Source organism: Canis lupus, chromosome 38 (genome assembly GCF_011100685.1).
Source record: "Canis lupus familiaris isolate Mischka breed German Shepherd chromosome 38, alternate assembly UU_Cfam_GSD_1.0, whole genome shotgun sequence".
NCBI lineage: Eukaryota > Metazoa > Chordata > Mammalia > Carnivora > Canidae > Canis > Canis lupus.
The window spans coordinates 22929084-22949739 of NC_049259.1; the positions used below are offsets into that span (position 1 = coordinate 22929084).

The 20656-nt window shown below is 61.8% G+C and overlaps 2 protein-coding genes and 1 long non-coding RNA gene across 4 annotated transcripts in view; 2 read left to right on the top strand and 1 right to left on the bottom strand.

The window, feature by feature from the left end:
* Positions 1-429: 429 nt before the first annotated feature.
* KCNJ9 (potassium inwardly rectifying channel subfamily J member 9) lies at positions 430-7611 on the bottom strand. Its single transcript, XM_038586375.1, has 4 exons — positions 7287-7611; positions 6143-6303; positions 3879-4744; positions 430-1777 (listed from the first exon to the last, which is right to left on the bottom strand). Exons 3-4 carry the CDS (start codon positions 4723-4725, stop codon positions 1446-1448), a joined length of 1179 nt encoding a protein of 392 aa, XP_038442303.1. The 5' UTR covers positions 4726-4744; positions 6143-6303; positions 7287-7611; the 3' UTR covers positions 430-1445.
* Positions 5772-14336, top strand: LOC111094550. Its single transcript, XR_005385827.1, has 5 exons — positions 5772-6016; positions 8522-8646; positions 8954-9063; positions 11110-11192; positions 13824-14336. It is a non-coding gene; the product is annotated as an uncharacterized LOC111094550 (long non-coding RNA).
* A 694-nt stretch (positions 14337-15030) lies between these two features.
* The window catches only part of KCNJ10 (potassium inwardly rectifying channel subfamily J member 10), a 28886-nt gene continuing 23260 nt past the window's right edge, over positions 15031-20656 (top strand). For both annotated transcript variants that reach the window (XM_038586373.1, XM_038586374.1), the window contains exon 1: positions 15031-15227. The gene's annotated coding sequence lies outside the window, so the exon portion shown is untranslated. The remainder of the gene's footprint in view (positions 15228-20656) is intronic.

Genomic DNA, 20656 nt, shown 5'->3' on the forward strand with positions numbered 1-20656 from the left:
CCCCCTCAGCTCCTCCTCAGCTCCCCCTCAGCCCCTCCTTTGCTCCCCCTCAGCTTCTCATGAGCTTCTCATCAGCTCCCCCTCAGCTCCCCCTCAGCTCCCCCTCAGCTCCTCCTCAGCTCCTCCTCTGCTCCCCCTCCACTCCCCCTCAGCTCCTCCTCAGCTCCCCTCAGCTCTCATGAGCTTCTCATCAGCTCCTCCTCAGCTCCTCCTCAGCTTCTCATGAGCTTCTCATCAGCTCCTCCTCAGCTCCTCCTCAGCTTCTCATGAGCTTCTCATCAGCTCCCCCTCAGCTCCTCCTCAGCTCCTCCTCTGCTCCCCCTCCGCTCCCCCTCAGCTCCTCCTCAGCTCCCCCTCAGCTCCTCCTCAGCTCCCCCTCAGCTTCTCATGAGCTTCTCATGAGCTCCCCCTCAGCTCCCCCTCAGCTCCTCCTCAGCTCCCCCTCAGCTCCTCCTCAGCTCCCCCTCAGCTCCTCCTCAGCTCCCCCTCAGCTCCAATGCGCAGCCTCCTGATGTGGCTCCCCAGGCTGTGTGTAGAGCAGTGGTTCTCAAAGTGTGGCCCCCGCTCCAGCAGCATCACCATGACCTGAGAACTTACTAGAAGTGCAAATTTTTGCTCTCCTCCCCAGACCCACTGAGTCAGAAACTGGGAGTGAGGCGGAGCAGGGGCTGGCAAGCCTGTGGCTGACACAGCAGCTGGTGCCCGCGGTGCCCGGGCCTTCCTCGCTCTCGCGCCTCCTCACTCCCTTGGTTTGATCCCGGAGCCTCCGGCCTCTGCTCAACGCTCGGTCCACTCGGAACCACGGTGCTCGCCGCAGGGGCAGGTGCGCGGCCGGGGTGGGGCCGGGGTCCCCCGGTGCCCTCCGCCTCAGTGCCCCCCCCCCCCGAGCTCGGCGGGCGAGCTCCCTTTCTGGGTCCCTCCGGCCCTTCTCCGTCCTGGAGGGTCCCTCTCCGCCTCTGCCCGCGTCCTCCCCTGCGCCGGGCCCACTCCCGTCTGCTGGCGGCAGGCCACGCGCCCCTGCTGCGCCAGCCCTGGGCCTTGTGGCCGCGGCTCCTGCGGGGTGGTCAGCCCGGGTCAGCCCCGCGGGAGGCCGGCGAGGAGCCCGTGAGGGCCGGGCGGGGGCGTCGCCCGGGGGACAGGCAGCCCCTTTAGACTTTGCCCAGAGACGCTCCGGGCTCAGGCGTGGCCGGGGGCACATGCTCCGTCCCTCTGTCCGCGCAGCCGGCCGGGGCCGCGGAGGCCAGACGCGCACAGGCCGCCACGTTCCTCGGGCGCCTCGGCGAGGCCCTCCCCCCGGTCCGGCCGGCCTGTGAGGGGCCTGGGAGGGGCCTGGGAGGGGGCGTCAGCACAGCCCGCCCGCCTGCCTCTGCCTCCACCTCCGCCTGCGCCGCGCCATCCAGCTCCCGAACGGTGTCCGGCCCTGCCACAGGCTCGGGAGGACGCGGTCACACCTTGGACTCCGACTCCGGCGGGGGCAGGCGGCCGTTCCGCTCCGTGTCGCCGCCGGGCCCCGCGTCCGCGCCCTCGCCGGGCCCCTCCTCCTCCGCCCTCTCGTCCAGGCGGCTGGGGATGGACCAGTAGAGATGGGCGTCGAGGCGGGCGGCCGCTTCGGCCAGCTCCCGGGCGCTGCACGACGGCGTGGGCACCTCGAAGGTCTGGTGGAAGCTGGCGTAGTCCACCTCGTAGAAGCCGTCCTCCAGCGTGAGCACCGACGTGAAGCGGTGGCCCCACAGCACCTCATCCACCAGGTAGGAGCTCCGGGCCTGGCAGGTCATCCCTGCGGGGAGGCGCAGGGGTCAGCGCGGTCCCGCCATCCCGCCGCCTCCGCCGCCCCGACTGCTCCGAGGCGCCGCTCGGGGAGCTTCCCGGGGACGCGGCCCGGGCATCGTCCAGGCATGGCCCCTGCACAGGCCTCCCCACCGGGCCTTCCCAGCCCGGCCGGCGCCTCCTGGGGGCCGCCGCCTCTGACGGTGCTCCCCACAAGAGCTAAAGCCTGCCCCCTCCCCGGGTTCCCCCCCACCCCCCGGGCTCCCCCCTCCCCGGGCTCCCCCCCCCTCGCCCCCGCCATCTGACACCCTTTCAGAACCTCTGCCGACGTGTCTTCTCTTCCAGCCGAACGAACATCCCCGGCTCCCCCACCATTCCTCGTGTGACCTGCCTTCCAAAAACGTGACCTGCTCGGGTGCACACCGGAAGGGCCGCGCAGGGCGCCCCAGCGCTCTGGGGGTGCCAACACCGGCCGCGGCCTGCTGGGCGCAGAGGCGAGGGCTCGCCACTCTCTTCCGGCCGCGGCGCCTCAGCTCATCGGGCCCAACATCACGTTACGTAAACATTTTTGGAAGCTGTATCACATTTTGCTGCAACATTAAGCCTGTGGCCAGCTAAAACCTCCAGTTCTTTTTTCACCAGAGCTCTTCAATGCGGTGCTTACATAAGTGATTTTTTTAAAGCCTAAATGTAGAATTTTATATTTATTCCTTTTAAATGTCATCTTGTTGGGCTTTGGCTCATTACACTTGCTTTTCAAGAGCACTTTGAATCCTGACTCTCTCACCCAAAATATTGCCGTCCTTCCCAGCCTTGTCTCTCTAGACAAGTCAGGCGGGTCCCATCCTTATCTCCTCCACGCTGTCCTCCCCAGTCCTCTGCACTCTGGGGCCGTGTCCTGCCCTCCGTGTCGGGTTGGCACACCCACCAGGGCAAGCGACCGCCCTGCTGCTCCCGGGTATCTCCCACGGCCCACGTCCAGCTCAGAGCAAGGCAGAGTGGAAGACGGAACCTTAGCTAACAGAGCCTGGCTCTCGGCATTGCAAGCCCTGGCCCGAGATGTCCTGGGGACGTGGGTCTTGCTCTTCCTCAGGCGAAGGCTGCAATGGCAGGGATCCGGGGGGGGAGGGGGGGGCAGAAGGGGCAGAGGGGACACTGGGGAGAGAGGTCAGTGAGGAACAGAGGCAGGGGCTTGGGGTGCCAGGGGGGCCGGGCAGGGACCTCTCTGCAGGGACAGCAGATGCCTCAGGGCCTGGCAGGAGGGTGACAACTGTCTAGACAGCAAGGAGAGGGCCTGGGTGAGTAGGAGAGGCAGGAGCTAGAGGGAGCAAGGTGTGGGGTGGTAGAGAAGCACTGGGGAGCACTGGGGCAGAGGGTGCTGGAGGAGAGGCTTGGCCAGAAGGGCCAGGGAAGGGGTTGGAGGGCCCCAGCCTGGGAAGCCAGCAGAGGCCACGCTCGGGCCACACCTCACAGCCCCGTGTCACCCACTGCAGCGCTCCTATCCTCCTCCTTCTTCCGGATCCCAAGCCTCAGAGCACCTCGTCTGTGCCCCTGCGTTGGCCTCTTGCCACTGGCTCCCAAGCCCCTCGCCATGCAGGCCTGACTTGGAGGTCCTGACAGCTCCTTCTGGAAAGGGCTAGAAATGCTGCAGTCATCTATTTCCTTTGTCAGTGGAAGTTGAGAGAGCCTTGATGGGTGGGGAAACTGAGGCAGAAGTGAGCCCAGCCGGCCACCTGTTCCTAAGATCCAGGCTAGTAGGAGACCCTCAGAGCACCACGTTCAGGGACCTGGACCTGGGAGCCATGGAGAACTCTCCGAAGCTACCCCTGCTCCCTGGAGCACCGTGCCCGGAGCTGCACGACCCCTGCCCTGTGGCCTTATGTCCCCCTCCCTGGCGACAGGCCTCAGGCTCCCCGGCAGTCTCCGCCCTGCGAAGGGGCACGATTGCAGGAGGTGACCTTCCTAGGAGCGGGCCAACTGGGGGGTGCACAGCGCCTGGGCCCTGGCTGCGAGAGCTCGGGCGCTGTCCCGGCCCGGTGACCCCGGCCCGGCCTCGTGGCTGCCACCTGCCCCCCCCCCCGCCCCTCCCGGCCGCTCCCCGCCGTGCGCACCCGTGGCTTCCACCATGCCCTCCAGGATGACCACGATCTCGAAGTCGTCCCTCTCCAGGGCGCGGCGCGACGCCTCCCAGAAGGGGCTGGCGGCGTCGATCTCGTGGCTGATGACGAGCGGGGACACGAGGAAGAGGCGGTCGTCGCCCGTCTCGAAGCCCACGCTGAGGTCGGTCTGGTGCAGCGGGATGAACTCGCCCTCGAGCGTCTGGCGCGAGCGGATGAGCTTGGCGCGGATGGAGGCCTCGACGATGTGCGAGGAGCGCAGGTCGCCCACGCGGAACATGAGGCACAGGCGGCCGTCGCGCAGGGACACCACGGCGTGCGACGAGAAGACGAGCGTGGCGGCGCGCTTGTTGGGCTGCGAGATCTTGACGAACATGCAGCCCACCATGAAGGCGTTCACCATGGAGCCCAGGATGGCCTGCAGCAGCAGCAGCGCGATGCCCTCGGGGCACTGGTCGGTGATGACGCGGTGCCCGTAGCCGATGGTGGTCTCCGTCTCGATGGAGAACAGGAAGGCGGCCACGAAGCCGTTGAGGTTGTTGACGCAGGGCGTCCAGGCCGCGTCGCCCAGGTGCTCCAGGTCGCCGCGGCCGTAGGCCACCAGCCACCAGATGGCGCCGAAGAAGAGCCAGGTGAGCGCGTAGGCCAGCACGAAGAAGAGCAGGCTGAGGCGCCACTGCAGGTCGGCCAGCGTGGTGAACAGGTCGGTCAGGTAGCGGCCCGGCTCGCGCACGTTGCCCTGCTGCACGTTGCACCGGCCGTCCTTCTCCACGTAGCGCTGGCGGCCGCGGCGGCGCGGGGGCTCGCGGCCCGGGGAGCGCGGGGCGCCGGCGCGGGCCATGGCGGCGGCCGCAGGGGGCCTGCGGGACCCGGGGCGCGGCCGGTCAGCGCGGGGCCGACCCCGGGCGGCGGGACCGTGGCCCAGCGGCCGCCCCCCACCCCGCCCGAGGCCCCGCCCCCGCCTCCCGAGGCCCCGCCCCCGCCTCCCGAGGCCACGCCCCCTCCCGAGGCCACGCCCCCCACCCCTACACGACCCCGCGGCCGCTCCCCCTACACCCCTCCCGAGGCCACGCCCCCACCCCTCCCGAGGCCCCGCCCCGCCCGCCCCTCCCGAGGCCCCGCCCCCACCCACACGCCCATTGAGGCCCCGCCCCAGCCCCAGCATTCCTGAGGCCCCGCCCCACCCCACCCCTCCCGAGGCCCCGCCCCGCCCCACCCTCCCGAGGCCCCGCCCCCACCCCACCCCTCCTGAGGCCACGCCCACCTACAACCCTCCTGAGGCCCCGCCCCGCCCCACCCCTCCCGAGGCCTCGCCCCCACCCGCACCCCTCCTGAGGCCACGCCCCACCTACAACCCTCCTGAGGCCCCGCCCCCACCCACAACCCTCCTGAGGCCACGCCCACCGACAAACCTCCTGAAGCCCCACCCCACCACTCCCGAGGCCCCGCCCCCACCCCCTGAGGCCACGCCCACCTACAACCCTCCTGAGGCCCCGCCCCGCCCCTCCCGAGGCCCCGCCCCCACCCGCACCCCTCCTGAGGCCACGCCCCACCTACAACCCTCCTGAGGCCCCCACCCCCTTACACCCCTACACGCCCCTGCGGCCGCCCCCCACACCCCTACACCCCTCCTGCGTCCCTCCACCCCTCCATCCCCCTGTGACGTCCCCCACCCGGAGCGCAGGGAGAGGGCTCTCTCACTCCAGAGCCCGGGTGCTGGGGAGGCGGCCCTCCCCTCCCCTCCCCAGACGGGACACCAGCCCCGCAGCCCTCCCCCATCCTCCCCGCACCCCTCCCTCGCACAGCTGCCTGCTCCCCACGAGCTGGCGGAGGAGACAGGAGATGCGCAGGGGGGGCGGAAAGGCAGGCGCTCCCGCCCCAGGCCACAGGCGCCCCTGGAGGTCCCCGGGGACAGGGTCGGGGACGCATGGGCCGGGTGTGTGCCCCTGTGCCCTGGGTTCTTTCCGCCCCCGAGGGAGGCAGCCTGACAGGGGGCAGGAGGGCCGTGGGCCGGGGAAGAGCAGCCGGAGAGACGCAGCCCAAGTTCATTAGGAGTTGGGCTTGTGTACCCTGCCCGGCACCCCGCACCCCGCTCGGCTCTGGGTCCTCAAGGGCCCCGACAAGCAGATTAGGTGAAGAACGAAGCACCCACATTTACCTCCCCAGCACCTCGGGTTTTTCCCCCGGCAGCACCCCCCCCACTACCCTGAGCGCAGCCCCCACCATGCGCCCCAAGCTCTCATCCAAGGGAAGCCCACCTGATTTTGCTTCAAATGCTTCCCCCTGAGAAGCGATCTGAGCTGCAGTGTGCCCTGAGCGGGAGGTCCGGACCCCTGCCAGGGAAGGTTCAGAAGGACCTGCTTCTCTTCAACCTTCTCCTCTTCCTGGGAATGGTTCTGGCCTCCCGCTCCAGGGGAACCTGGGTGATGGGGCGGGGAAGGGGCCGGGGACGGGGAAGGTGACAAGGATCACAGATGGCCTGGATGTCTGACCAGGTCCTGGGGAGACACCGCCTGCATGTGCAGCTCCAGCCCCAGCGCTCCAGCATTTGAGTTCTGGGACGAGGTGCTCTGCTGCCAGACCTCGGAAGGCCGTGTGTGTGTGTGTGTGTGTGTGTGTGTGTGTGTGTGTATGTACTGGGGTAGAGGGCAGGAGGAAAACCCAAAAAAGATAGTTTGCACCTCAGGGACATCCCCCCCCCCCCACATTTATTTTCCAAGAGGAGTCAGGGGGACACTGTCCAATGAAGATTTGGGTCTTCCTCTGGCCCGACAGTGGGCTTCGCTTTCCCTCCCCGCCGCCGGGATGTCCTCTAGAAGTTCTCACTAAGCACACACTGGCTCAGAGACCCCAAGTCATGCAGAAAAATACCTGGGTCCCCCGTATCCCAGTGGCAGCCCCAGGAGGGCTTCCAATGTTCTCCCGGGCTCCAAGGCAATCTGACCTCCAATCTGCCTGCTTCGACAGATCTCTCTTTCCCCGGGGGCGGCAAGGAACCCTTCGGTCTGGTCACTGCCAGGTCTCTCTCACTCTGCCTGGCCCAGGGGGCTGGGGGAGCCTTCCTCTGACCGCGTCCCCTCTCCTGACCTCCTGAGTGGAGGCTGCATATTTCTCAAGGGGGCAGTAAAGGTGTGAAATAGACTTGGCTTCTGCACCTTCCTCCGAAGATCCCCGTTCCCACTCCTTCCTAGTTCCTGTGCGCATGCCGTGACCCCTCTCTGGAAGGCCCTGGGGCCACATTTTCCTGGATGGCCCTTTTTCCCTTGGGAGTGCTGGTCAGCAAGAGGCCTTCTGTTTTGGAAGGGGATCTGGTGAAGTCTCCCTCGGGAGCAAGCTGCTCCCGAGCCCCCACTTGCCTTGGATTTAGGGGCCCAAACCCAAGTCCCCCGCAACTCAACTCACAGCGTATGGAGAGGAGAGTAGCCGGCAGCAGAGACCCCTGGGGGGTAGCGTCCATGCCCCTGACACCACCCCTCCCCTGGCCCCCTTGCAGGGTGGGAGCCACAGACACCGCTGTTTCTCCTAAATGTAGCGGCAGCTCTGGCCAGGACTTGCTATCTGTGTCATCCCCATTTCCCAGGCTCCCCTGCTCCTCTCTTGTTTCCACAGCAACCAGTCTGGCGACAGCTCTAGAGCATCCCCCTCCCCTCCCCAGTCCTGGGTACCACTAGAGGCTGAGCCACACGCCATAGCTATTTTTAACCCAAATCCCTCCTCCTGGACAACTCAGAGCTCGCCTCCTCACCCCCTCAGGAAAAAAAGAAAAAAAGAAAGAAGAAAGAAAGAAAGAAAGAAAGAAAGAAAGAAAGAAAGAAAGAAAGAAAGAAAGAGAAAGAAAGGAAGGAAGAAAGGAAGGAAGGGGAGCCCGCACAGTCTTCCCTAAGAAGCTTCTTGCTCTGAGAAAATACGGGCCCTGGTGTATCAGGGAGTAAGGCCTCTGGTCTCCTGGGGATGCAGAGGGCCCCCTGGCAGCCGGCAGCTCATCCACCGCCAGCAGGGGCCTCTGGGTGCAGGTACTGCTCTCATGCAGGCACCATCATGTCTCCCATTTTTGAAGAGAGCGCCCTGATCCAGAAGGAGGTACCTAGAAGAAAAGAGATTCACCCAAGGAAGGGAGGTGGGGTCGGGGGTTCTCATCTTTGTCACTGATTTGTAACGCGACCCAAAGGATTTGCTTCGTTGCCTTGAACCACGGTTGCTCTATTTTTCACAGGGAGTGGACACATGCAAATACCCCGTTTCTGCCTGCTTCACGGGGTGCGCAGATCAAATGAGGCAATATAAATAGAAGGGCTTTAAAGTGTGTTTTGTTAATAGTGGAGATTCTAGAAACAACCCAAACGTCCTACAGAGAGAAAAGCCGAGGTTAGGGCTTAAAACGATTCATCCAACAAACTCCTGTGGATGGAGCCCAAGTGCTGGGCAATGTGCTGTGTGGGGGGTGGTGACAGATATGACTTTGCCTCTGCCCACGTGGAGCTCGTGGGCCAGTGGGGGAGAAAGACACACTATCACATAGCACATAATGCTAATATTACCCCTGATAACTCGTCGAGCATCAGCTATGAACTGGAAGGACTCATTTAACAGCCTTGGGGGGGACCCTGTGAGATGGGTATGATCCTCTCTGTTTATAGATGAGGAACTGAAAAGGAGAAAGGTGATTTGCCAAAGGTCACAGAAGCAGAGATCGAAGCCAGACTCCCCCAAGTGTGTCCCCGCCTCACTGCGTGCTCTTCACAAAGCCACAGGCCTCGGCAAGGTAATAGCCGCAGCGGAGAAACACAGTCGGTTACTATGCTCACATATGTAAGTGTCCGTGTGCAAGAGGCACATTCTTGCATGAAAAAGAAGCACATAAAAATATTCTTATAAGTTGATCATAACTGTACAGAAATAGCTGTAGGAACAAGGATAAAAATCAGAACAAGATTTGGAGAAATACAAATAGCTCGATACAAATTGTTCCTTTTCCCCAGGGAAATAATTAAAAGCCGAGAGTGGTGTACAAATGCCAGGTGTTATCATTAGCACTATCATACCCGCGACGTTGATCTGTTTTTCTCCAGATCCTTCAAGTTGGAATAAGGAGACACGGGCCGGAGGAGCGGAAGATGTAGAAATGGACCCTGGAGGGTGAGAAGTTGCTGCCTGAGCCAGAGAGGCGGGAAAGGTCGTAGTGAGTAATATAATCTCGGGAGGCAGTGATCTGGGTTCAAGTCTCCACTCTGTCCACTGCCAAGTTTCTTCATCCAGGAAATGAGAATATGTTATCCATCTCTTGGGGGTTGTCATGAGGCTTACAGGAGGCAATGCCTGCCTGGCATATGGGAAGGACTCAGCAAGTGCTAGCTGGATCTTCCTCACCCACCCCGGCTGCCTTCCTCTGCTCTGGTGCCACCCAGTGAGCCCTGCAGGGGGCACTCCGGGTACGTTGCCCTCCTCTTCCCAGCCCTCCTGCCCCTGTTTCTTGTTGCAAGTGGAAATACCGAGTTTTCAGCCTGAGATTGGCATCAGGAGGGCTGTTACAGCCCCAGTCAACATCCCCGTCTCCTGGGCCTGGGCCTGTCACCTGAGCCTTGAGACTGCTAGCCTGCCCTCCTCTGTCCTGCCAAGAGGCTGCTCACGTTGGTTCTGCTGTGCCAGCAGCTCAGAGAGACGAAACCGGACCCCTAGGCGAGAGTGCATTTGCATAGAACTGGCCCCATTTGTTGAGGGGGGGGTCACAGGGCTGAAGGGCCACCCAGAGGGTGCCAGCCGGCCCCCTGCCTCAGTCGGGGTGCCCACCACCCCGCCTCTGATTTATCCCTCCCCACCCCACCCACCTCAGGTCTCCAACTTCAATTCCTTGTTTATCCTTGAGCTTGAACATGGGGAGGGGGGAAATGTTTTCTTAGGTTCCCGGGTACAGAAAACAGGCAAGGTCCCAGCTTTCAGGTATTGGGACAGAGAGAGCAACTGCGCACGGGACTAGTAAAACATGTCGGTACAGTGGTCATCGTGGTGGGAGATTGGGTTTGGAACTTGAGAACGTTGAGGGCAGGAGGGGCATGGCCGGAGTCACGTCGGTGGTGGTCTGCAAAGGACCTTGTTACGGAGTAGGAAAGGGAGGCGGCTCTGGACAGGGGCATTCCTGATGGCATGTAGCTCGGAGAGCAAGTGGTACTTTGGGGCAAAAATAAAAAGGGGGAATCCCTCTCGGAGACATAGCTCCGAGCCAGGCTGCGAGGATTGGCAAGCCGAATGCAGTTCAGTTCTCAGCTTGCCCCCTCACGGAGTGCATCTGTGCAGTCCACAAGCTGTGCAGCTGTATGTGGGAGCCCTGGGGCCAGCCAACCTGGGAAGGCTTTCTTAAGCAAGATCATGAGACATCGCGGGTACAATCTTGGAGGTGGGAGAGGAGCATGACGGGAAAACAGGAGATGGTTCAGGATATGAGTTTAATGGAACAGAGAGGCCCGTCTGTCAGGAACTCTAACAATTTTCATAAATTCAAGGGGGTTGAGGGCCCTAGAAAAGGGAGAGGGAGGCTATGGTTAAAGCAGTGGATGCCACTGGAGGTTAGAGTGACATGGGGCGAAGCAGAGCCCAGCGCCAGGACAGGTGGGACCTCCCCTGGGCACCTGAGGCTGGGACACTCTCTAGCCTTCTAGCTCTTTCCAGCACAGCTGGAGGATCAGAGCCTTCTCATAACCACATCCATCTTGCTTGATAGGATTGGGTGCAGGTTGGCCATGATTTAAAAGTCCTCACTTTCCAGGTCAGGGATGGGTCCCCAGAGAACAGATAGTACTAAAACCTGGGCATCCCAGCTCCTGGGCCTTGGTTGTTTCGTTTTATTTTAAAGATTTTTATTTATTTATTTGACAGAGAGAGAGGGAGAGGGAGAACAAGCAGGGGGAGTGGCAGGCAGAGGGAGAGGGAGAAGCAGGCTCCCTGTGGAGCAGGGACTCTCTCCCAGGACCCCGGGATCTTGACCTGAGCCAAAGGCAGACTCTTCACTGAGCCAGCCAGGCCCCTGTGGTTGTTTCTTTTCCTTTCTTTCTTCTTCTTTCTTTCTTTCTTTCTTTCTTTCTTTCTTTCTTTCTTTCTTTCTTTCTTTCTTTCTTTCCTTCTTTCTTCTTTCTTTTTTTTTAAATAAAGCTGTGGTTGTTTCTTTACTCCCTGTTGCCTTTCCACTACCACCGTGGTATGGAATTCTTATCCATTGGACCCCACTGGAAAGACACTGGAGGGACCCGCGAGTGAAAGCACTAGGGAGAGTCCTCGAGTAGTGACGAAGCATCCCCTGACTGCAGTCTAATGAAGGTGAGTTTGAATATATGGCGTGTACGGAAGGCAGAGGGAACCTATAAACCTCAGCAACAGTCCCCGTGTGCCCGGGGCCATGCGGCCCAGTGCGTCCCTCGGAGCCCTCCTGCTGCGGTCTCAGTCATCCCGCTACCAGGTGCCCACTACTCGTGGAGACGGTTCAGCTGAAATGTCGCTCGGGATCCCGTAGTGAGCCCAGGATAGAGTCATCCTTCGTCTTTCCGGAACAGGGTCAAAAAAGGTATGAGGCCACAGTTGGACAGACTGAGCCCAAAAGGAGCAGTTGAGAATGAGAAAGACCCGATTTGCTAATAAGCTGACAGAAGAGGGGAGGCCTTCAAAGAGAGCTGGTCCCCTAGCTGCCATTTAGAGGTGGTCCAGGATGGGTCCTCCCTGCACAGGTGCGGCCCGGGCCCGCCCGAGAGACCGTCTTACGTGGTGGGCATGGACTTCACAACCCTGGCCAACTTTTCATACCAAAATTGGAGAAAATCTCCAAGCAGACTCCCCATTGCACGTGTTGATGATTAAGATTCTATTTAACCCACACAGATTCACTCTAGCATTACCCTGAGACAAGCTTTGGAGTCAAACACATGTGGGTTCAAGTTCCAAAACTAACACCTTCTAGCTAGCTACGTTACGCAGGCCAGCCACTCACCCTCTCAGAGGCTTGCTTCCCCATCTCAGGTCATAATATATCTGCCTGGCATCATAAACACTCACAAATACTGATGTCCCATGCCCTTTATCGCTGGTTCCCTCCTGGGCCCCCAGTGACTATTCTAGAACTTCTTTTAAAATTTTTTTTATACATGTAAGCTCTATGCCCAATGTGGGGCTTGAACTCACGCCCTGACCCCAAGATCAAGAGTCGCACACTCTACTGACTGAGCCAGTCAGGCACCCTTAGGACTTCTCTTTTGTAAAAAGATTTAAAAATTAAAAAGGATCATTTGGCAATCTGTACAAAGGAATATACACGATGGATATGTGCATATATGTTATAGAACATAACTTAAGAACAAAACTCCAGGGATCCCTGGGTGGCGCAGTGGTTTAGCGCCTGCCTTTGGCCCAGGGCGCAATCCTGGAGACCCGGGATCGAATCCCACGTCAGGCTCCCGGTGCATGGAACTCCATTTAAACCACTCTTTAAAAAAAAAAAAAAGATTTACTTATTTGGGAAAAAGAGAATGGGAAGAGGGGCAGAGGGAGAAAATCTCCAAGCAGACCCCACAGTGCTGGCAGAGCCTGACGCGGGGCTCCATCCCAGGACCTTGAGCCAAAGTGAAGAGTCAGCCTCTTAACTGACGGAGCCATGTGGGTGCCCCTAAATCACTCTGTTTTAATTAGAAACCTACAGTTCCATTCCAGCTATCTGCACTTTCCCACAGTCTTACACCTCTGCTGTTCTAGAACTTCCAAGCTCTTTGTAATTGCCCAGTCCACCCTCCACCCTGATTTTTAGCAGATGGCTCTTCTGCTCTACAGGAAAGGCAAAGACCATTTGGGAGGCGCTTCTCCAGACCCTTCTCCCGCACCACTAGGTATCCCTTCTGCTCCTGCCCTTGGAGTCTTTCCTCCCTGTCGTCCCAGAAGAGTACCCTAAGTGCCGAGCTGAGGAGCTTGGACTGTGCTCAGGAAGCAAGGGGCACCCTGTTTGGGGTTTGATAGAGCATAGGGACTGACACGGTGAGAACGGGTTGCCTCTTCTTTGAGAATGGAGAGAGGGGTGAAGGGTGGGTGCAGGTCCTGGGCTGTTAGCGCCCTTCCTGATGGCGGTAGTGGCCATGAACTAGAAAGGGACACCCGAGAGAAATATAGCAAAGGGAGACCTGGCAGGACTGGGTGGCTTAGTTGACATGTCAAGGGATGGGGCAGAGGAAGGGTGAAGAGGAGAGATCACTTAGTTTTTAAACCTGTTTGGTCAGGAGAAACACAGAAATAAAGAAGTCATGTGGATTCCCAGCCTTGAGGAGGAAGATGATGAGTTCAGTTGGGGGCCCTGTCTGGGTGGCATGGAAATCCCCTGCCAGCAGCCAGAACTGTGATGCTCTGAAGAGAGCCTCAGGGTGCAGCTCAGAGGTGGTAGCCGGAGCCACATCAGTGGTGGACACTCCCCTCAGATACCGAAAGAGAACCCAAGACTGAACCTTTGGTGTCGAGCGAGGGAGCGGCTGTAGGTTTGGGCAGGCAGGGCCAGTGGGCGAGGATGAGGCTGGAGTGGCACCAGGCCCAGGTCACGGCAGACCTTCCGTCCGGGGTGAGGGGTTTGGATTTTCCTTCTAGGCAGTGGGCAGTCGCTGAAGGCTGTTACATGGGGAAGCGCCGCGGTCAGACTTGTTCCAGAGAGATGTACGCTATCACTGTTTACTCTTAAACGTGGGACTTCGTGGTCTGCAGGATTATTTGAGTGGAAGAAACTGGAGGGAGGAAGACCAGTTAGAAGGCAGCTGTAGGAATCCTGGACCACAACCCTGTGGTGTTGCACACACCAAGGCGGGCAGGCCTGAGGGGCTTCATGGCGCGGATGCGCTGATTTGGGGAAGATGAGGTGAGGCAGGATGAAGACTCTGGGGTGCCGTCCGGCTGCCCCCTCAGTCCAACCCTCTTGCTCACTTCCAGATTTCGCTTCCTGAAATTCTGCTGTGACTCTTTGTCTGCTCAAGAGCCCCTGTGGCCTTCCTTTGCCTTCGGGAACTCGGAGCTGACCCCGAACTCTCCTATTTCTCTCTCTTTACTCCAGGTCTTTCCCCAACACAAACACAGCACCTGTGGTGGCCCGGGGGTAGCCCACCGCCCTCCCCCCTCCCCCAGGGGGCCTATTTGCAGCGTCCATTTACCCTTCCTGTGGCTTTTAGAGGTGGAACTAAACTGACAATTTCAAGTTTCCTTGATTTTTTTTTTTTTTTTTTGCAACATATCCATCACCTCACTATGGTAATACTGGTTACCGGTTAGTAGTAGTTCAATAGTTCAGTCCCTAAATATCTGTGATCCACAAAGATGGGGAAACAATGATTTCCTCAATAAATGCCAAGGGTGGGAGACTGTGGATGAGAACTTCTCAAAACACGCATTCAGATTCTGGAAGCATTCAGATTCTGGAAGCATTCAGATTCTGGAAGCCGTGTTTGGTGACAGAAAGTTTGAGGACCACCCACCACCTGGGCTCTGTCCCCTCCCCAACCCCCCCCACTTCCCTCCACCCCCCGGGGGCGGCTGTTTCCCAAGCAGACTTGGTGATGGCCAGTTCCCTGGGCCTCGGACGCCCTCCGGACGCTGCACACCCCGCCATCGCCCCGGACCTGAACCCTCTGCACCCTTTAGGGCCCTGCTCGGATGCCCCACACCTGCCAGGGCCCCTCAGCGGGAGGACCTCGCGCTCCGCGCCCCCAGCGCCTCCGCACCTGCGCCCTTCCCTTAGGGACCGGGGAGCGCTGCGCACCTGGCACCCGGGGCGCACGCAGGGCGGGGAGGGGGGGGGCGACCTGGCGGCCGGGTGCCGGGGGCAGGGGGGAGGGCGCCGGGCCAGCCGGGTTCATTTCCAGCTCCTCCTCGCCCCCCTCCCCGTCGGCGAGCCGGCGGGGCCCCTATCGCTTGGCCCATCGTCTCGCGGCCCGCTTCCTCCCGGAGGCTGTCTGGTCCCGCTCCGCGCAGAGCCCCGGCGGCCGCGGCTCGCCCCCCTCGCCCCTGCGCCCCGCCCGCCCGGCCCCTCCAATCCCCGCGCCCGGGCCTGGCGCTCCACGTCCCCATTGGCCCGCCGCGCCCCCCCCGCGCCCGCCGCCGCCCCCTCCGGGCCCCTCCATTCACACCAAGTTTGGCTCCGGCGCTGCGGAGGGAGGGGGCGGCCCGGCCCGGCCCAGCTCTGCCCCCGGCCGGCCCGACCCCGGCCCCGGCCCCCGGCCCAGCCCTTATCTGATCCCAGCTCCGGGTTTAAGAGTCCCGGCTCCGCCCGTCGCCCAGCTCGGTGCCTCGCTCCTGCCCGCCCCGTCCGTGCGTCCCGCTGCCCATCCAGGGACCGCCAAGGTAAGCCCCCGGGCCCTGTCCACCGCGCCCCGGAGACAGGGGGCCCCCAGCCCGTGGGTGCCCCCGTGTCTGGCAGCACCAGTCTCCCACCTCCGGGGACCCCGAATGGACCCTCCTGGGAAGGGCTCCCCAAGAAGGAAACTCCACCCTGGCTGGTCACCTCAAGTGCCTTAGGCTAAGCAGGGGGCCGCCCGGATGCCCTCCCTACTAGGCTGACCTGGCATCCCACCGGGGCCCTCTCAAGGAACACAGTGACCTCCCCCCCACCGCACACATATGACCCTGCACCCCCACGCAGCCACTCCAGACGCCCCCCTCTTCCCAGGATCATTAGGTTACTCCCACTGCCCTGCCAGCCCGGTGCCCCCTCCCCACACAGCGGCACTCACTTAGTGACACCCACTGATCACAAGTTCACAGATGGGAAGACAGACACATCCAGCTTGGCTAGGAAGCGCTGTAGCCTGGTGTGCCTGGGACCCCCCCCCCCCCCCCCCCCCACCCCCCCGGCCCCCACTGGCCCGGCTCTCCCAGCTCCCCCAGCTCCCCCTTCCCCACGTCTCGCCCCTCCTTCCCCAGCTCTCACCACCCCCTTCCCCAACCATCTCACAGTAAAGATCCCTAGGAAGAGCGCTGCAGGCCAGACTGGGCTCTGAAACGTTCCCCCTCCAGATGGAGAAGCCCTTCCCCATCCCACTTCTTCCCCCCCACCCGAGGAACTGCCACGAGCACCAGGCACCGGGCACTGGGCTAGGAGCAAGAGGAGGGTTGCAGCTTCCGGATTTGGGGGCAGAGAACTGAGCCCTGGGATGGAGCAGGACACAACCGGGCAGGGTGGGAGCAGGGCCTCTGGGCACTTGTGAAGCACTGCAGAGTGAGGCAGATGGGAAGTGGGGGTGGCGGAGAACCAGGGCCCAAATCTGGACCTGAGGGGCCAAAGGCTCAGGCCAGGGCTCAAAGCCTGATTCCGTTGCTTATCAATACAAATCCTGGCTAAAGATTTTTTGGCCAGTCTGCCTTAGCTGTGGTGTTTGAGGTTTTTTCCCCACCGGGACTGCTTCAAGGAGTTCGGGGTGGGAGGGAGAAGGAGATGGGAGACTTGGAGCCCAAGTGCGAGGAGGGCCATCAGCAGGCCTGGAGGCTGTCAAGGGATCAGCCGGACGGAGGAGGGGCCAGCGGTGGCCACTGAGTTCCATTGGGCTCCATCCCCAAACCGTCTCCCTAATCTCTATGACTTTCTGACCATGCTCTTGGCACGGTGGTGGACACAGTCCTGTGCGGAGGGGCAGGGTCTGCTTATTCTTTGGGGTGTCGGCTGGGTACGGGGGACCCAGGGTAGAAGGAAACAGGTGTCCTGGCTCCTCACTGGTTCTTCAGGGAGCAGGAAGTGAGGGAGGGGGAGGGAGGCATCATGCCAGGGAGAGGGGCCAGGGCTGGTCTGCGGAGGAATAGGCATGGCCCAGGCAGTGCCAACTCTCTTTTCCCCGCCCCTCTGTCCTTTGGTGGTGGTGGCGAGGGAGGGAGAGTGGGGGTGTTGGGGGGTGATCTGGGCCAGTCCAGCCTCCCAAAGCCCTTGCCAGCCTGGGTCCTGAAAGGAGCTGCTGTTTTCTGAGCTGTCCCCCACCCCCCACCCCCCAGCCGAGCCCGAGCAGCCAACTTGTCTCAGTGGGTATCAAATGGCAATGACTCCATGGAATGGAGGGGTGAGGGGTGGGGGGTGGGCAGGGCAGGGTTATGGGCCCATTCCTTCCGTGGTTCTAATGCAGGATCCCACTGCTGCCCCCTACGCTGGGGAGAAAAAGCCCTGTCTTCCCAACATCTGGCCCACATCCAGGCCACGATCAGTCGTGTTCGGATGGGAGGGTTAGTTGCCTGCCCACTGGCATCCCCCTCTTCCCTGTGCCCCACTGAGCGGTGCATGGGGCTCCTACCTGCACCTGCTCACTTAGAGCCCCGACTGCTCTGGCTTGGGCCATAAGGGAAGGGCCTTGCAGATGACCCAGGGACGTCCTTCCCTGTCCTCCCCCAGGGACGCTCGGATCTGGTGGGCTCAGACCAAGTCCTCTAGGGTCATCCCGGGACAGGTGGGATGACAGGCTTAGGGCCCTGGGGGTGAGTCATGCGGAAAGACCCACTTCCTCAGAGGAGAAAAGGCCTCTTGGGCCTCCTGGCAAGACGCTGTGTCTGCATACGAGGTGGAAGATAGGCCGAGCCCCCTGGCGTTGATGGGGAGGGAAGGAGACACGGGGCCTGGAGCCCCCAACGTTCCTGCCAAGGGTTATGTAGGACGGAAGGAGAAAGCTTCCACTGTCCCCCCCCTCGCCTCCCCCCCCCCCCAGCCGGCCTAGATTCTTCTCTTGCCTGACTGGTCAGTGCCACCGTCCAGGCTGAGGCCACGCTGTCCAGGGTAGCGGTGAGGCCCTGGCAGGGGCAGGGAGGCCACAGGGACGGACCTGCAGGAAGAGAGTGGACTCCCGGCGTCTGGTGCCCGGGCAGGGTGGTTGTGGGGGCAGCTCCTGGAACCTGAGCCTTGCCGGCCGACCCCCTCACCCCCGCTCTCCCACCTGCTCAGTTCGGTGCTTTTCTTCCTTCATCCAGTTTCACATCCACAAGTGGCCACGGCCCCTCTCCGGCCCCTCCCCCACCAGAACCTTGAAAGGGCAAAGAGAAAGGGATTGTGGGAAGAAGTGTCCTGTGGGTGTCAGGCGGCGGGGGGCTGGATTTGGGGCGGTGGGGAGAGAGGAGCCGCTGGCTCTGGAATGCGAGGAGAAGTGGGAACGGACCGGTGTGGCCCGGAGCTGGGGCTCGGAGCAGGCCGGAGCACGTCTGGCCCCTCGGGACGTTGTTCCAGGGGCAGAAGGCCCGGGCGGAGGGCTGGGCAGCCGCCAGCGGGACTTGGGTTAGGCTTCAGGAGGCACATCCCAGAAAAGGAGAGATTGGGAGAGAGCAGGAGACCACCTTCTGGAACAAAAACCCAGCCCCCGAGCCCCCAGGCCCATCGCAACAGCCTCTGTGGGGAGCCGGGATGCTGGATGGGCCCGGGAAGACAGGGCAGCGACAGGGCAGTTCGCCGGCAGCCCCTTGAGCGCGCTGTCCCCGGGCTGCCCCTGCTCGGGCGCCGCCTGGGAGGCCGCGGGGCGCTGAAGGGCATGGCCTCGGAGCCAGACTTGCTGGGTCCCGGGCGGTGCTACCACTCACCTCCCCCTCCCTGGGTTCCTCATCCTTCCAGGGGCCCCATAGCCATTGGGGAATAAGAGTCAGAATGGGTAAAGGGCTTGGAACAGTGCTTAGCACCTAAAAAGCGTGCTTGCCGTGTGCTGCCTCCACTCTCTGGCCCGGCCGCGAGGGCTCCCCCCGCCAGCCCGGCCCGGCCCCTGGTTCTTCTGCGGTCGGGTGGAGGGTCGAGGTCAGGTCTGGTCCCTGTCCCTCCGCCTTTCCGGAGGAGTGACCAAGCAGCCCTCCCCGCTATGGCTGGGCCATCGTGCGGCCTGCGTGTCGGCTCCGTGGCTCCTTTCCCTGCCCCACGCAGACATCCTTGCCGTCAGCCTAGGTCCGAGGAGTGAGAAGTGAACTGTCGAGCTTCCCTAAAACCACCTGCTTGCCCGTTGGGAGCAACTTCTCCCAGCCCGGCACCGGCTTCTCTGCCCCCACCCCACCCTCGCCCGGCCCAGGGACCTGCCTGTCCCTCTGGGCTCTCGTTCCCCTCCTCTTGGGCTCACCTCCTCCTCTTCCCCCACCCCCTGCTCCTTCCCCATCCGTCTGGGTGCCCTGGGTGCCCCCACAGCCTCCCTAACGGCCTCCCTGACTCCAGCCTCTCTCTCCTTGGCTCCCTCCCTTCACCGTGGAATCGCCCCTGGAGTTGTCACCACCAGGCACCCGTTTTGTCCGGTCCCTTTTCCAACCCAGACACCCCTGTGGGTTTTCAGATGGACACTCCCCTTCATGGTCTCCAAGACACTTTACTGAAGTCTTGCCCTATCCAGACCTTGTTCTGGGGGGGGCAGGATGTGTCCATGGTGGTCCCCAAGCCACCCCTCTTCTCTCTGGACCCTCTCGGGGACCCCTCCCGTCCCATCTCCCCGAACAGCCCCTGCCTCGTTTCCCGACCGCCCCGTCCTCTGGTGCCCTGCTCCTCAGCATTCGGCTTCCCCTTTGTCACTCGTGTCTGCTACTTTGCCCCGATGCCCAACGCGATGGTGATGTCGGGAGAGAACGTCCTGCGTCCTTCGTTGCACGGGGGCTGCCCTGGGATGGGGCCATGCGGGCTCCCGCAGCCCTGCAGCTTTCGGACCCCCTGAGGTGAAGGCATCTCTTCCCTCCCTGGACCCCTCAGCTCCTGGGAACAGAGTGGCCTCTGAGCCGCTGCAGCCTGGGCAGGAAGCCCCTCTGGATGCTGATTCTGGGGGGAGGACCTGACGTGTCTGGGAGTGGGGTGCATGAGTGTAAGACCTCCTATTCGTCTCTCCAGGGAAGTTCAGAATAAGCCCCTCTCCTGCTGACGGCCCCGTCCTGGAGACGGCTTCACCCTGAGAGTCCGAGCAGCAGACCCCAGAACCCCCAGTCTCCAGTCCGTTAAGCACGGTCGGCCCAAACACAAAACCTCATGCAGGGGTGCGCTGAGCCTTCCTCTTCTCCCTCCTGGATGTGCTGATGCTGGGCTTATTGGTGGGCGCCCGGGGTGGGGACGGGGCGAAGGTCAGGGGTGAAGGTCAGAGGCGCCAGTGTAGCCCACTGGGGCGCACACTTGGTGCGGGGGCTTGCGGGTTGGCAGACCTGTGGGGGCACCTCCCGGGGTCGGGGTACATTCTCCCTGGGGCTGACTCCACAGGCCACCGGGCTGCTAGACCTGCCTGGTGACACTCTGATGAACAGGACGAGGGCAAGTGGCCAGCGGGGCGAGCTGGTCCGACGGCCCCCAGGGCAGCGCTTCGCCAGCCTCTTCATGTGGGGACCCCAGCACACGCCCAGAAATCACTGCGGGCTGCGGGGAGCTTTTGTTTCTTTGAGTTGGATTTATTGCTACGTTAGAAATGAAAACCGAGGAGGCTGAAAATAATCTCTTGGTTCGTTGGAAAGCAACCCCAAACCCCCTCGCATGTCAACATGAACAATACGTTGTCAATGAAAAATAGCTGTGTTTTTAAAAACGAAGAAACGACGCCTTTGGTGAGAAGGGTGGCGGCGTCTCACGTTTTCACAAGTCTTTTGGACGTGCGTCCGAGCGGCAGACAGACGATGCCTCAGGTCTGCGTCTGTGTCCCACCTGCTGCCATATCCTGTGTCACGCAGCCTCTAACTCCACTGAACGCTCACGAGACAATGAGCGCCAGCGAAGCAAATCCCGTTTAGCGTTGTTAGGAAGACAGTTCTGACCCCAGCGAGCCTCTGAGAGGGTCTCAGGAACCCCCAGGGTCCCTGGACCACACTTT

Excerpts from the sequence above, each read along its gene's own strand:
- KCNJ9 (XM_038586375.1), bottom strand. The coding sequence starts at position 4,725 with ATGGCCCGCGCCGGCGCCCCGCGCTCCCCGGGCCGCGAGCCCCCGCGC. Across the intron at positions 1,778-3,878 it reads GGGCATGGTGGAAGCCACGG|GGATGACCTGCCAGGCCCGG; the intron begins GTGCGCACGGCG and ends GCCTCCCCGCAG.